Below are 16243 nucleotides of genomic sequence, written 5' to 3' on the forward strand. Positions count from 1 at the left end.
GAAAACAGAAATGTTTGGGCATAGATAATTTCTATAGGCAGATGTATTTGAATGCATTCACATTCCATATAACTTAAGACATTGAGAGCAATAAGAATGAGTTTACAGTTATTCTTGTATCATTGGAGCTGAAGCAAAACACAATAACAGGTGTTTAAAGGACTTTTTTATAAATATCTAATGATTGTAGAAATCTTTGTGATTTCTTCTGATTTCAGCTACTGGAGTCAAAACTTCCAAAACAATATTATGATGAATACCAGCAAGAATTTTATAGACCTATTGTCCATCTAGAGGGTGGGTGATGAGGTATGACTAATAAAGAACAGCTAGACCCCAAATCTTTTAGCAATTACATAATACAGTGTGTGAATTACATACTGTGTCTATGTATTACGAATCACATCTGCCTTTGGGATGTGATTGAATACCGTCACTGAACTGCAGAAGACTGGATGAAATGAGCTTTCCTTCTTGAGTTGTGCCCGTGGAGTCAATGTATAAAATGGTGGGCCAGCTTAGTGAGTTATACATCTGGGCACTCGTAACCCCCAAAACCTTGGGTGCCATCTGTGCATGTGTGTACTCTGGGATCCCAGCCCAGCCCTTCTGAGGACACCATTCCTGGTCTGTGGGACTACTAAACACACAAAACTAATAGAACTGCCTTCTTTTTGTCTAGGAGTTGTGGTCCTTCACTTTCAACCCACTTTGAGATCAGTGAAAAGAAAGCTGAACCTGTATTTTGTGATTAGAAAACTGGCAGATGACAGATCTGTGGATGCAGCTGTATCCTAAATTTGCATTCTTTGGTGACTTGTACACAATGTATTCTTTAGGAATAGTTTTGCAAAATTTACACTAGAGCAAAAAAAAAGTAGAAGCTTTTCTTTTTTAGGTGTAACATTAAAAGTGAAATAAATATGAGGCAAAACATTTCAGGAAGAAAATTTAATTTATAAATGAACAAAATTTCTAGTATATTCAGTCACTACCCCTGTTGTATACAAATATCTTATATTTTGGTTAATAATGAAAGGTTACGCAACTAAAAGAATATACAACATAAACAGTGGACTTACTAGGATGTGTTCAAGTATGTTCTCATGGGCTTTATTTCAATTTTCATCTTTATGTCAAGCAGACAGCTCTCATCTCCTGTGGTGCTTAGAAACATGATTCTTGAATACCTAAAATTATGGAACCTTTCTCTCAAGGCTTAGACCAATAATGTTGATATGTTTATTCCAACCCCATGATGTTATCTGAGACCCTAATATTCACAGCAAGGGAACATTTCATGCAAAGATGGGCTCAATAAAGGACAGAAATGGTATGGACCTAACAGAAGCAGAAGATATTAAGAAGAGGTGGCAAGAATACACAGAAGAACTGTACAAAAAATATCTTCACGACCCAGATAATCACAATGGTGTGATCACTCACCTAGAACCAGACATCCTGGAATGTGAAGTCAAGTGGGCCTTAGAAAGCATCACTACAAACAAAGCTAGTGGAGGTGATGGAATTCCAGTTGAGCTATTTCAAATCCTCAAAGATGATGCTGTGAAAGTGCTGCACTCAATATGCCAGCAAATTTGGAAAACTCAGCAGTTGTCACAGGACTGGAAAAGGTCAGTTTTCATTCCAATCCCAAAGAAAGCCAATGCCAAAGAATGCTCAAACTACCACACAATTGCACTCATCTCACATGCTAGTAAAGTAATGCTCAAAATTCTCCAAGCCAGGCTTCAGCAATACCTGAACCATGTTCAAGCTGGTTTTAGAAAAGGCAGAGGAACCAGAGATCAAATGGCCAATATCCACCGGATCATCGAAAAAGCAAGAGAATTCCAGAAAAGCATCTATTTCTGCTTTATTGACTATGCCAAAGCCTTTGACTGTGTGGATCACAATAAACTGTGGAAAATTCTGAAAGAGATGGGAATACCAGAAAACCTGACCTGCCTCTTGAGAAACCTGTATGCAGGTCAGGAAGCAACAGTTAGAACTGGCCATGAAACAACAGACTGGTTTCAAATAGGAAAAGGAGTACATCAAGGCTGTATATTGTCACCCTGCTTATTTAACTTATATGCAGAGTACATCATGAGAAACGCCAGGCTGGAAGAAGCACAAGCTGGAATCAAGATTGATATCAATCACCTCAGATATGCAGATGACACCACCCTTATGGCAAAAAGTGAAGAGGAACTAAAAAACCTCTTGATGAACGTGAAAGAGGAGAGTGAAAAAGTTGGCTTAAAGCTCAACATTCAGAAAACTAAGATCATGGCATCTGGTCCCATCACTTCATGGGAAATAGATGGGGAAACAGTGGAAACAGTGTCAGACTTTATTTTTCTGGGCTCCAAAATCACTGCAGATGGTGATTGCAGCCATGAAGATGCTTACTCCTTGGAAGGAAAGTTATGACCAACATAGATAGCATATTCAAAAGCAGACATTACTTTGCCAACAAAGGTCCGTCTGGTCAAGGCTATGGTTTTTCCAGTGGTCATATATGGATGTGAGAGTTGGACTGTGAAGAAGGCTGAGCACCGAAGAATTGATGCTTTTGAACTGTGGTGTTGGAGAAGACTCTTGAGAGTCCCTTGGACTGCAAGGAGATCCAACCAGTCCATTCTAAGGGAGATGAGTTCTGGGTGTTCTTTGGAAGCACTGATGCTGAGGCTGAAGCTCCAATACTTTGGCCACCTCACGCGAAGAGTTGACTCATTGGAAACGACTAATGCTGGGAGGGACTGGGGGCAAGAGGAGAAGGGGACGACAGAGGATAAGATGGCTGGATGGCATCACTGACTCAATGGACGTGAGTTTGGGTGAACTCTGGGAGTTGGTGATGGACAGGGAGGCCTGGCGTGCTGCGATTCATGGGGTTGCAGAGAGTTGGACACGACTGAGCGACTGAACTAAATATTCACAGCCATTCAGTTGCCTGGTCATCAAGCCCATCAGAAGCTCCTATTCCTAGGGATACCCTGTAGATAAAGAGGCATGTGTCATCTCCAGGGAGTAACCTGTACTGCTTAAACTTCTTAATCGTGGGAGGGCGGACAGCAATGACCTGGTAGCCCAAGGATGTGACTCCTTATACTCCAGTGAGATTTTAGGCATTGATTGTAAGTTATTCTATGTTGGAAGGGAGAATAGCACAGAATAGCAACTGGTAACCCTAAGTTTTTCTTTGTTTTCATGAAGCATAGCACTTTGAGGTTAAAAATGGCCTTACGTTATCTAGTCTAGCCTTTAGAAGAACATACAGATGTAGTGAAGGAAGATACAGAGTAGAATCACAGACATGGAACTAGGGGAGATAGTTATGGTTTTATTACTTTTTATGTAACTTAGATGGTACTTCCAGTGGAATTATAACATTTGTTATAAGCGCTTCACAAATATTTATTCCTTAATCCTAATAACAGCCCTATAGGGTTGATACTAATGTTATCTTCATTTACTGATGAGAAAACTGAGATAGACAGAGATCAAGTAATTGGCCCAGTGGTAGGGCAAGACTTTGAATGCACTGTGTCTAATCTGACCATTTTATGGATGAAGAAACAGAGGCCTGAATGTCTGTCCAGTGCTGCCATCTCTCTGTTGCCATCCATTAGGTAGGCACCAGTAGATTATTCTTGAATCATATAATCAAGGCAGGGAAATTATGCCACTTATACTGAAAGAAGTTTTCTTTTTTAATCTGCTTGAACAAAATATCATTAAGAGATGAATGTTGGTGTCAAGAATTCTCTAGTCATCGGTGAAGCTTTGGAATGTGTTCTGTGACCATGCATCATGTCTACTTTTCTTAGATACTAAGGAAGAAATTGGGCAGTTTAGAGAGGTGGCTAGGGAATTAAATTAGAACGTTATCTATATACAAAAATAAACTCAAAATGAATGAAAGACCTAAGCATAAGACCAAATACAGTACTGTAAAACTCCTAGAGGAAGATGTAGGTGCACACTACTCTTTGACATAAATCACAGCAATATTTTTTTGGCTCTCTACCCTAGAGTAACAGAAACAGAAGCAAAAATAAACAAATGGAACCTAATTAAACTTAAAAGCTTTGGCACAACAAAGGAAACCATAAACAGAAGAGACAACTATGAGTTGGGAGAAAATACTTATGAACAATGCTAGCAACAAGGGATTAATCTCCAAAATATACAAACAGCTCATACAGCTTAATATTAAAAAAAACAGCAAACAACCCAATCAAAAAATGGCCAGAAGACCTAAATAGACACTTCTCCAAAGACATACAGATGGCCCACAGCCAGCCACATGAAGAGGTGTTCAATATTGCTAATTATTTGAGAAATGCAGATTAAAACTACAATGAGGTATCACTTCACACTGATCAGAATGGCGATCATCAAAGAGTCTAGAAATCACATGTGCTAGAGAAGATGTGGAGAAGAAGGAACCCTCTACACTGTTGTTGGAAATACGCATTGGTGCAGCTCCTATGGAGAACAATATGGAGATTCCTTAAAAACTAAAAATAGAATTATCATATGATCCAGTGATCTCATTCCTAGGCAGATATCCAAGGAAAACTCTCATTTGAAAAGATGCCTGCTCCCCAATGTTTATAGCAGCACTATTTTTAATAGCTAAGACATGGGAGCAACCTAAATGTCCATCAACAGATGAATCAATAAGGAAGATGTAGTGTGTGTATGTATATATATATATACACACACACACATATTATACATATAATGGAATATTACTAATCCATAAAAAAGAATGACATAATGCCATTGCAGCAACATGGATAGACCTTGAGATTATCATTTTAAGTGAAGTCCAAATACCATAGTGTATCACTTACATATGAAATCTTAAATGATATAAATGAACTTATTTACAAAATGGAAACAGACTCCAGACATAGAAAACAAGTTTATGATTACCAAAGGGGAAAGAGGGGGGAGGATAAATTAGGACTTTGGGGTTAACATATACACACTACTCTATATGGGCTACATGGGCTTCCCTCGTGTCTCAGTTGGTAAAGAATCCGCCTGCAATGCAGGAGACCTGGGTTCGATCCCTGATTGGGAAGATTCCCCTGGAAAAGGGAAAGGCTACCCACTCCAGCATTCTGGCCTGGAGAATACCATGGAGTGTACAGTCCATGGGTCACAAAGAATTGGACATGACTGAGCGACTTCCACTCACTACTGTATATAAATTCGATAAACAAGGATTTACTGTATAGCACAGGTAACTATATTCAACATCTTATAATAACCTATAATAGTGAAGAATCTGAAAAAATATGTATGTATGTACACACACATATGTATAACAATCACTTTGCTATACACCTAAAACCAACATAACTTTGTAAATCAATTATAGTTCAATTAAAAGAAAGATTTAAAACAAGAAAATATGGCAAAAAAAATTGTCTACCTACCTAGGTGGTAGGTACCTGAATGTTAATTTGTTTCTATATATTTTTCTCTGTCTTAAAAATATCTCATAGTAAAATCAACCTCAGAATATTTTTTTTCCTGATCTAGAAAGGATGGACATACCAAGGAACTTTATTACCTGCACATTACCTGTCTTCTCAGTGACTTAAAGCCAGATACCAACCTTATGAGGCAGTTTTTAATGCCTCAAGGCTAAAGATGAAGCATTAGTTCAGAACCCTGGAGAGATGTAGAGGTGCCTGGATTCTGGTCCTAGCTTTATGACTAACTGATCTATGACCATGGATTTCCCAAATACAAGCTTTCCTTGCCTTATCTGTAAAATTAGTGAGACTGAGATTGTTTTCATCATTGAAATGTTGTAACATATAAATTATATATAAATGTATATTTATATTATATTAATGTTGCATAGACTAGCAACGTGATGGTCCTTTTTACAATAATTATAGAGGCTAAAAGAATACATGGTATAAACACAAATGTTGGACTAAGATTAAATATATGTGTAGTGGAGTCAGATCTAGGTATAAATTTTGCTTCTCTGCCACTTACCAACACTGACCCTTGGTTTCTTGGAACACTCTATTTCCTAAAATGACAATCCTAGTAAATAGTACCTATCTCAGCTTGGGGAGATTTGATGAAATAACAGTATTATTGTTGTAGTTGTTACAAATCAGTCAGTTAACTGTTGTGCCTGGAAAGGTACTAGAATAAATTTTCAAACAGCTCATTGCATCCATTTTTCAAAGACAGGATGAGCATCACATGCCAATTATTCTTTGAAGTAGCAATAAACTAAGTATAAATTTGAGACTAAATGATGTCATATTCTTTGCATTCAAAGTGATTTAGAGGCAGCCCTGCCTCAATACAGGACCCTAACTGTAAATGACAAATTAGAGATTGCTTCCAATTCTTGAATTCTCTTTTATGTGGGCTGTGGTTGAATGGCCCTAATTGTTTTTCACAGAATAAACTTGAAACAAAAGTGAGAATACTCTTGATTTTTATTTGTACTTTGTAATCTGTCCACTTGCCACTAATCTGTGCAGAATGCACCAAAGCAGAACCAGATGACAGAGAGACAAGAAGAATGGTCAGTCAAAATTTGCATTCTTAAATCTCAAAACCAGCCTATGGTTTGCCATGGAACAGAAAATGTATTCAGTCATCTGTCTGCATAGTAGTACCAGGCACAGTTAATGTAGCTGGGCCTCTAGCTCTGCTGACATAACATATGCTGATATCTAAGTTTTGAAGGCTTGGATTTAATAGAACTTTGTGGTATCACATGGGTATGGTGAATGGAAAGCCTCTGCAGCTTATCGACAGAAAGATAAGAGGCCGACTACCAGTGCTTCTGAGATGTTTATCACCCAGGCTTCTGAGAACAAGAGTTTGGTCCATACCAAACACTTGAGAAATAATGTCAACACAACCAAGACCACAGCCAACACAGAATTCTCTTGAGATAAGATTACAACTTTGTCCTTAAAGAGACGTCAAGCAGGCCAGTCGATCCCCACATAGTCCCTGAGCTGAGCAGCCCTCTGAGTGTTCCTTCATACCAAGGGGCTTTAGGAGCTCAATTTTTAATGCTTCTACATGCAGATATTCTGCCGTTGTTTTCCAGAGTATGCACAGAACTCTGACCATAGCTAAGGAAGTTCCCACAGGGTCAACAGCCTGAGCTTGGTGCCTATGAGATCCACCAGTATAAAAGCTGGAGGCAGCTCTCTATTGGCAAAAACATTAATTCACTTTAAGGCTTTATACTGAATGTATTGGGCAGGTCTAGGCTGTAGGGCCTCCAAGGCCAGGTTAGACCTCTAGTCTGGGTCTCAGATAAAGTCATTATAGGAAAAGATGATTTGGTCTTTGAGACAACTGGGTATGAAAAGTCACAGCAATACTCTGTTTAAATACCAGCATGTAAACTGGTACCAGGGTAAGAGGACCCATCAGGGGTGAGGTGAAACTGGTCAGGTGTTCTCCCAAGACCTTTCGCCATTGAGAAGCAGCAGCACAAAAGAGACTGCTCACCTTTGGTGTGTCATCCAGATACTAGCCCTATCACATCTTGCTTTGAAATGCCTCACATTCCTTCTTTTGTCCTCGCTGTGTCGTAGTGTGGCCTTCTGGATTCAGTCTTCTTCCCAGGGCTATGTTACATGTAGTTACCAAATTAATTAAAAGACAAAAGCCCTTTCTATCACCCCATTTCCCAGTAGAGTCTCATAATAAAGTTCATACTCCTCTAGTTTATTATTAAATGTTTTCACTGTTCTTTCTGTCCAGTTTTCCTTCTGTTAATCTGTATTTCATTTAAAGGATCTATTTAAGGGCTGTGCTAACTTATTTTTCCATTTTCCTGCTTCTGTGCTTTTGTTCCTGCCATCTCCCCCTTTTGGAATTCCTTCTCTTCTATTCAGACACATCTTTTCCATTAAAGCTTTTCAGACCAGTCTTGCTGCCTACACTGATCTGACCCTCCTCTGAACTCTGTTTCTTTATCGTCTAGAGTCCATGCCAGCCCTTTGGCAATTAATCATATAGTGCTTTGTGCATTTATCTTTATTTTGCGTGTCCTGTCTTGCTCTTTGGCTCTTGTCTTTCTCGTTCTCTCTGTCTCTCTGTCTCTCTCTGTGTATGTAACTAAATAAGGGGTTTGAAAATAAAATCTGTCTTATACAACTTTAGAATACTCATCAGTGCTTTATGACATTGGTATCAGTTGATGAATCTCACTTAGAGGCTTGATTTTTTTTTCCATGAAGGCAAAGGTCTGTCGGAACAGGCAATGGCAACCCACTCCAGTATTCTTGCCTGGAAAATCCCATGGACGGAGGAGCCTGGAAGGCTGCAGTCCATGGGGTTGCTGAGGGTCAGACACGACTGAGCGACTTCACTTTCACTTTCATGCATTGCAGGAGGAAATGGCAACCCACTCCAGTATTCTTGCCTGGAGAATCCCAGGGACGGGGGAGCCTGGTGGGCTGCCGTCTATGGGGTCGCAGAGTCGGACACGACTGAAGCGACTTAGCAGCAGCAGCAGCAGTAGGGGTCTTTGTTTTCTACTACTACTGTATCCACAGCACCTGTGGATTGAGTGTTAGCTATTACCATCTGATAATAAGGGGGTTCCCTTGACCAGGATCTGCAGCTGGCCTTGACATTCGGCCTTGTGCCCTGCTTCCTGAGGCCGAGCTCTCTTATTCCCAGGCTGGCAGCCTACCTGAAGTGTCCTGACACAGCTATGGCTATCTGTTCTTCCTCCTCAGATGCGTACTCTCATTCCTCAAGTGAAAACGGAGGCAAGTCCGAGTCGGTGGCCAACCTGCAGGCCCAACCATCCCTGAACTCCATCCACAGCTCCCCTGGGCCCAAGCGTTCCACCAACACCCTGAAGAAGTGGCTGACGAGTCCCGTGCGCCGGCTTAACAGTGGGAAAGCAGATGGAAACATCAAGAAGCAGAAGAAAGTACGAGATGGTCGGAAGAGCTTTGACCTGGGATCTCCCAAGCCTGGGGATGAGACGACCCCTCAGGGAGACAGCGCTGATGAGGTAATTACACGAGGCCTCGGAGCCTTCCATCAGGAGGGGCTTCTGACATGCCTCATTCCTGGAGCCTCAAGAGGTGTCCTTCACCAAGGTTTGTGAACTAGCCGGATTCTAACTCCCCATAGTTGGTCTTGTTGGGCCTAGCTATTTTCCAGATCCCTAGTTTGAATGTAGTTCCCTGACTATACAGTAGGACCTTGTTGTTTATCCATTCTAACTGTGATAGTTTGCATCTGCCAACCCCAAACTCCCCGTCTATCCCTCTTCCTCCTCCACCCACCCTCTGGATGTGGCGGTCTAGGCCCACAGGGAGCCAGTGGTCACCAAGTCCCCAGTCTCTACTAAGGACTACATAAAACCTGCTAGGACTTCTATTTACTGATTTTTACAATGTTTGGTTGGTTGCTTAGGGCCTTAGTTGCCGCAGGCAAGGTCTTTAGTTGTGACCCATGGACGCTTAGTTGTGGCACGTGGGATCTAGTTCCTTGAGCATGGACTGAATGCTGGCCCCCTACGTTGGGAGCATGGAGTCTTAGCCGCTGGACTTCCAGGCAAGTTCCTGCTAGGCCTGTTTAGAATAAGAATAAAAGAATGGAGGTCATTTCACTTGGAAAACAAGAGGACTGTCTTTTGAGATTATGACTGTTTTCCAGTATGTTGAGCAGAGCCATATATGAAAGGGAGTATACAACTCCTGGTTGCTCCAGAGGGGAGTATTACACTTAACAGGTGAAGGTTTACAGTTGGCAAGGTTTCAGCCTTTAATAAAGCTCAACTAGAAATGGGCCTTCATGAAAACAAATGGACATCCATATTGGAAAGGTCTGGGAGAGCATATGACCTCACATAACAGTCAGAGAGACCCATGTTGACCTGATGGTCAGACTGGCCAATGATCTCTTATATCCCTTCCAAAGCTGGGATTCTGTGGTCAAAACATACAGGGTATTTGGTTACAGAATGAGATAACTCTTTTACCTGGCAAACTAACCTACTCTAGTCATTGACATGGCTAAGAAATTCTTCTTGATATGAAACCAGACTGTTTTTGTAGTTTTATGCTATCTGCTTTTTCTTCCTCTGAGAATGACAGTAGAGCCTGGTGACATTTAGACTGTGGTTTAATCATTGTTCATAAACTTAAAATGCTGGTTTCTCTCTGACCACTGTCTCAGCCTTTCTTTTCCTGGCTAACCAGTAAAGTAGATGTCTTTCATGTGTGTGTGTGTGTTTTCCCCATTTGGTCCTCACTGTCCTTTGAGATAAACAAGGGTGCCCATTCCACACAGGGAAAAATAGGAGTGTGTTGAGAGAGGAGGGTATCATATGTTGTTTTTTAAGAAATCCCAAGTCCTGAACCAACTGACATCTCTAAGTGTAGGAAACAGTGACTAATGCTGCTCTTTTGTTCTAGAAGAGCAAGAAAGGTTGGGGTGAAGATGAGGCAGATGAAGAGTCACACACACCCCTCCCCCCGCCTATGAAGATCTTTGACAACGACCCCACGCAGGACGAAATGGTAGGATCTTTTTCACACTTGAAAGAGCCATGTGTGAAATGTGATTTTGTTTAGTGTGTGTGGTGAGGGTAGTAATGCTCTCTCTCCCTTGTTGTCTCTTATGCCTCATGACTCCCAGATGATGCAGATTCCGTCTGTATTGGGTTATGGGGACTAACTTCAATCTGGGCAGTGTAGGGGTGGGTTCTCAAAGGGAGAATTCTCAAAGTGAGAATCTGCCTAGTACCAGGTCCTGCTGATGAAGGATAATGTCTCTCTCTTCGGAAACAGCAGATCCCGAAAGAAACTACTTGTCTCAAAGAGGAAGCTGAGATGGCTCTAGGTAGTGATCGTTCTGTTGTACATAACCGTTCAACCAATGTTTTAGCTGATGGTTTTTCTCATCCTTAACTCTAAACTCCAAATCACAGTAACTTCCAGTCAAGCGTGGTGCAGACAGCGTGAGGGATGGAGATGCTGCTAAGGGGAGGTTTTGCCATAGATGGACAAACCCAATATGCCAGGTTGCCCCAGTTCTTTGGTTTGCAAAACCCCCTGGCTCAGTGGCATGCAGAGGCTCGCTGGTGTTGGGAATGTGTGTGTCCCTGTGTCTCTGAGCACAGCTGATCATCCCAGCTGTTCTGGAGCAGAGCTCAGGCTGGATTTGCTTCCCAGTACCTTGCTGGGGCTCAGGCAGGTCCCTCCTTTCGTAGTGTAATCTGTCACCACCCTTCCTTACCACTGAAGTCTTCTCACTTCATCGCGTTTCTCTTGCTTCTCTCAGCATTTCTGTCCTAGAGGACTGGAGGCAGAGGTGGTGACTTCAGTGTTGTTTTATGGTACTGTTGGTGGTGGTTAGCCATCCCCCCAGGGTCTCCCTGGCTCTCTTGTGCTCTGTCCCGCATTCAGCAGCCCCCTCAGAGGTGGTGGGCCCAAGTTGCATGGGCAGGGAGCTGACCTTCACAGTGCCACCCAGGATACAATTCAGGAAGTACTGGGTACAGTTGCTTCAGAGTTCCTGGTGAGATCCCAGATCTTACTCGCATTCTCTCTGCTTTGCGTTTGGATCAGTTGTCCCCAGACGTTACTTGCACTCTTCCTCAGTGCTAAGCTAGAGGGACATTTTCCACAGACAGGCCAGTGACTGCAGTGTGAGTACTGCCCCCCTCGGTGACTCACCCATGAGAAGCACACAGTTACAGCCCCTCCTAAGGTGATGCTCTGACCCTGGACTGTTGGGAAGAGAAGAGGAAGCATGGCATGATACCCATCCTGGATTCCTAGAGGCAGAAATACCTTCGCCTTGAGATGGGAACGAAAACTAACCTGCTATGTTCCCAGAGGCCTATTGTGAAAGGTTCTAGAAGCAGTGAGAATGTGTGTGGGGAGCAGGGCGCTCAGGTCACATATCTACCATCCCACACTGCCCTCCACATGGAGGTGCCAACTTACAGGGAAGGATCATGAACCCTCCCCCTCGAAATCCGTCAAACACGGTTTGTTTTGGGGAAAGGATGTTGTGTTGTTTCTGGATAATCTTTAACTGTGAATGCAGCCTCACCCCAGACACAGGATTACAACAGATGGCATTAGCCCCTTTTAAGACAAGTGAACCTCCTCAGTCCTGTTTTTTATTTCTGAACTTCTGTTTTCCTGGAATATTTGGGAGTGGGACGAGCTTCAGAATTTTCTAGCAAATGGAATTGGAATTATTAAAATAAGTTTTAAATCAGTATAAAAGGAGTTTTAAAAAATTCACTCATTCTAGAATTATGCAGTTCTTTAATTCTCCTTGTTTCCTTCTATTTGTTCATATGCATATATGTTTTATTTTTATAATTCTAAATAGGCATATGATGTGTTCGGTGTTTTATATTTTTAATACCTATAAAATTAAATATAAACAATGTTTAATATTTCCTAAAATCTTATTAATTTTACTTTCATAACTGTAATTTTAATAGTTGAGGAGTATTACACTTATGTATCATAATTCGCTTGACCAACCTGTTTGGGGATATCCTGGGTTGTTTCTAATTTTTGCTGCTCTTGGTAATACTGCTGCAGATCACTTGGTACATACAGCATTTTTTCTTTTGACTTCCTTCCTTGGAATCAGTTCCCAGGGGGGTAGGATTACTAGATTGAGAAGTAGCTAACTTGAATTTCCAAAGAATAGTAAGCTGTTTTCCTGCTTTCCAGGAAAGGAAAAAGAGTGTTGCTCCCTTAATTACATTCATTTGATATTATTACCCCATCTCAGAAGCAAAAACCTCAAGTCAGTCTTAGATGAGACAACAAAAAATTTCCCTTTTGAAACTCTTCCCCCTAACTTAAGGAACAAGCTTGAATCCAGAGCCCAGCTGGGGAGTTCAACTTTCTACTCCCACAGTCGCTATGCCCGTTTGTCCTGGGCCCTGTGAACACCGTTGCCCTCTTCTTGGAAGTGCGGGGTGGGTTAAAGTTTACACATGCATGTAGGGTTAACCATTTCTCTCCCAGTTTCTTCTCCAGTAGGAAAAGGAAGAAAGCAAAAGCAAAAGCACTGTCCCTTGGGGAGCAGGGACGTTGACCAACAGTCCCATGGCCCAGTCCTCATTGCTAATGTGAAGGGAGGAGGAAGGCCCTGGCTTGAGCCTCCTTTCACTGTGAACAGGGTCGTCCGTGTGTGCCCCAGCATGGGAGGCACAAGGCCTGCTAACGCAGTCCTGGGCCTTTCCAGAGACAGTTGTGTTTGTGGAGGAGAGAGAGTATGTGTGTGTGTGTGTGTGAGAGAGAGAGAGAGAGAGAGAGAGGAGAGGGAGGCAGTTTCTGGTCTCCCAAGTGCCCTGCCCCTAGCATTTCTGCTTGACACAAAGTGACTGTCTGTACTAAAGATCTAAATCTCAGCAAAGCAAGGACAGTTTCTGTTTGGACACACTTGAGGCTAGGTTTATTGACCCCTCATTTCCTGGAATAGCAGTGGGCAGCCCTGTAGTGACCAAAGTCCTGTCTGCCCCCTCCCCTGTTGCTGTCAGTGGGCGCAGCCCTTCCCTGTTGGCCTCTTGGGAACTCAGTGACCCTCCCTGCAGCTCCTCTGGAGGCCTGCCTAAACAGAGCCTCATCTGGCCCTGCTTCGCTGCTGGCCAGAGCTCCTGACAAGGGGTCCGGCAGGCCTGCCCCACTCCTGCTCTACCCCTATCTCCCTGTGTCATCTCTTCCCTCTAAACATAGAGCTTTGCTTCCCTTGCCTGCTTTGAGCTTTGTACTTGCTGAGTTTCTTCCTAATTGCTATTCCTCATTCCTCGCTAATCTGCTTTTCCCTTGCTGCTCAATGTCTTGCAGTCCTCCTCTTTGCTAGCAGCCCGGCAGGCTTCCACCGAAGTACCTACTGCTGCAGACCTTGTCAGTGCGATAGAACAGTTGGTCAAAAGCAAGCTGGTAAGTGGGGTCCTGGAGGCAGTTCTGCATGTTTCACCTCCATGCGGCTCCCAGGCCTGACTTCTGTTTGCTGTGTTCTCCTTTGCACCTGTCTTCATTCCTCCTGTAGGATTGTTTCCAGCCAGTGATGATTTCTTAAAAACTGCACCTCAAAGTCCTTTTGGCTGTTTTTGAGAATGAGCCTGGGCAATTAACAGGTCCTTTTGGGATTGTGACATTGATGAAAGGTGAAAAGTATCAAGGACAAAGTAGCCTTCTGTAAGTCTGGTCAACTGGCCTGTAGGGAAGTGGCATCCGACTGATAACTGGTGTGTGTCTGGGTAGCCCTGAAACTAACTTTGCTCCTGAGACACAGAACATGGATTGGGTCTTGGAAAGCACTGGGTAATTTTATCTGGGGATGTCAGAGTCTTCTAGCTTACAAAGTCTTATAAGAGGAGGTTGCTGATGATAAAGGGGAGTGGGCAAAAGTATGTGGACACCTCATCACAAGAAATTAAGGGAGATGGTGCTTATCCCATCATGAATGTACACCACTGAAAACTGGTCTAGCTTGTGACTGTCTCATAGACTAAACAGACCATTAGAGGGAAGGGTTATGAGTCTGAGCTCAGGGTTTTGGCATAATGCCACTGAAAGAGCCCCTTTTTGGATAACTCATTTGAATAGGGCTATTCCTCTCCTCCCATATCTTTACCTTTGAGTGTATCACTACAGGATGACAACTTGAAGCATCTTTCTTTCCTTTGCTCCTATTCACATCATTCATTTGGTTTTTCCTACAGCTCTCATTAGGATAAATGTCTGTGCTTCTGCCAAACTTCTGTGGAGCAGTCCTGTCAATCAGCACCATTTAAACCCTTCTCCACTTGGAAAAGGATGGATGCTCTCTAGGGAAAGCTGCCTGAATATAATTTTGATTATAGTAACTCCCTTTTCAAATACCCCAGCTTATAGAGGACCATTGAAATTTAACATATAGTACCTTCTTTTCTTTCTAATTTTCCTTACTAATTAAAAAAAAAAGATTAGCTGGTGTTTTTAGTGCTAGTATCAAACTGCTGAAGGTTGTCCCTGTTCCTGCCATCTCTGTCAATGCTGTGGTGGGGGCAGGGAGCCAAGGGGAGCTGAGAGCTCTCATGGGCACGGCACTGACTTCTCAAAGCCCATCTCCCTGACCACTCCTCACTTCCTCTCCTCTCTACACTAATCCATAGACCCTCTTCATTCTCCAAATAACCATTAAATTTTTTTTCCTTAAAAAATCATCCCTCTTTTTGCCTTTTCTCTTTTGCCCCTTTTTTTGCATTTTCTCTTCTACCACCTGAGCATGGGCCTGACCTCATGCCCAGAGAAGCCTTCTTAATCCTCCTCCCCATCATCTGCCTCCCACCCTCACCAGCCACCCCCCCCCCCACCACATTGTCTCCCTACTTGGTGAGGGCTCCCTGCCTCCCTCTCCCCTCATGGCAGTGGTCTCTAATGTGGGGGTGCCTCCAGGTATACAGGATGGTTTTTTGAGGTACTGAAAGAAAATATTAGAATCTCTTTAACTCATCCTTTTAAAATGGTTTTGTGTATGTTTTATTATGTACTTAAAGGTAATACAGGAGTACAGAAACATAATTTATAAATAAGTTACTTGTTTTGGGAGTGCATGACTATAATCGTGTTCACTAATTGAAGTATATAATGAAAGTTTGGAAATCCCTGGCCCACAGATGAAGCCCAAACTTACCCAATAGTCTAATGTCTTGTGGCCTGTTTTCCAACCTCCCTTTCCAACATCATGTGTTATTCTGGTCAATGAACTTGGCTCCAACCAAATTGTTTTCTTCACTGTCCCTAAACATGCATTTGGCTTCCTCCTCCCAAGTTTCTGTTCATACCACCCCGACTGCTCTGGAATGTTCTCCCTATTTTTGCTTATCTAAAGTATAGCAGCCCCTCAAGGTCCCACTCAAATCTCATCTCTCCACAAGGGCCTCCCTGGCCAGCGCAGGCCAGGTTTCTTCTTGCAGAAGAAGTCCCAGAACAGTTTCTGTGCAAACCACATGCTCCCTGGGACAGCTCTTAATAATCCCTTTATGTTACTTGTTAAAATATCTTCATCTTTTCATTTGCAGCTTACCTCCACAGCTAGATTATTAGTCATTTGGGACATTATTTCCTCCTCCTTGTGTTAGTGCATCCTAGTCTTTTATACTTATATCAGTAAACACTTGTTTCCAAAGTCTGTATTTTTCACATTTTGGATTACCATTTTCTTACTGATCCTG

At 42.5% G+C, this 16243-nt stretch overlaps 1 protein-coding gene across 19 annotated transcripts in view; it reads left to right on the forward strand.

Annotated features, from left to right (window-relative positions):
- Positions 1-16243, forward strand: part of KALRN (kalirin RhoGEF kinase) — a 692240-nt gene that overhangs the window by 601306 nt on the left and 74691 nt on the right. For 14 of the 19 annotated variants that reach the window (XM_024991355.2, XM_059886081.1, XM_059886082.1 and 11 more), the window contains 3 exons: positions 8766-9049; positions 10461-10565; positions 13869-13964. In XM_024991355.2, coding sequence (XP_024847123.1) covers positions 8766-9049; positions 10461-10565; positions 13869-13964 — 485 coding nt within the window. The remainder of the gene's footprint in view (positions 1-8765; positions 9050-10460; positions 10566-13868; positions 13965-16243) is intronic. The other 5 variants (XM_059886080.1, XM_024991402.2, XM_024991361.2 and 2 more) reach the window with 3 other exon arrangements.

The sequence above is a fragment of the Bos taurus genome, chromosome 1 (assembly GCF_002263795.3).
Source record: "Bos taurus isolate L1 Dominette 01449 registration number 42190680 breed Hereford chromosome 1, ARS-UCD2.0, whole genome shotgun sequence".
Lineage (NCBI taxonomy): Eukaryota > Metazoa > Chordata > Mammalia > Artiodactyla > Bovidae > Bos > Bos taurus.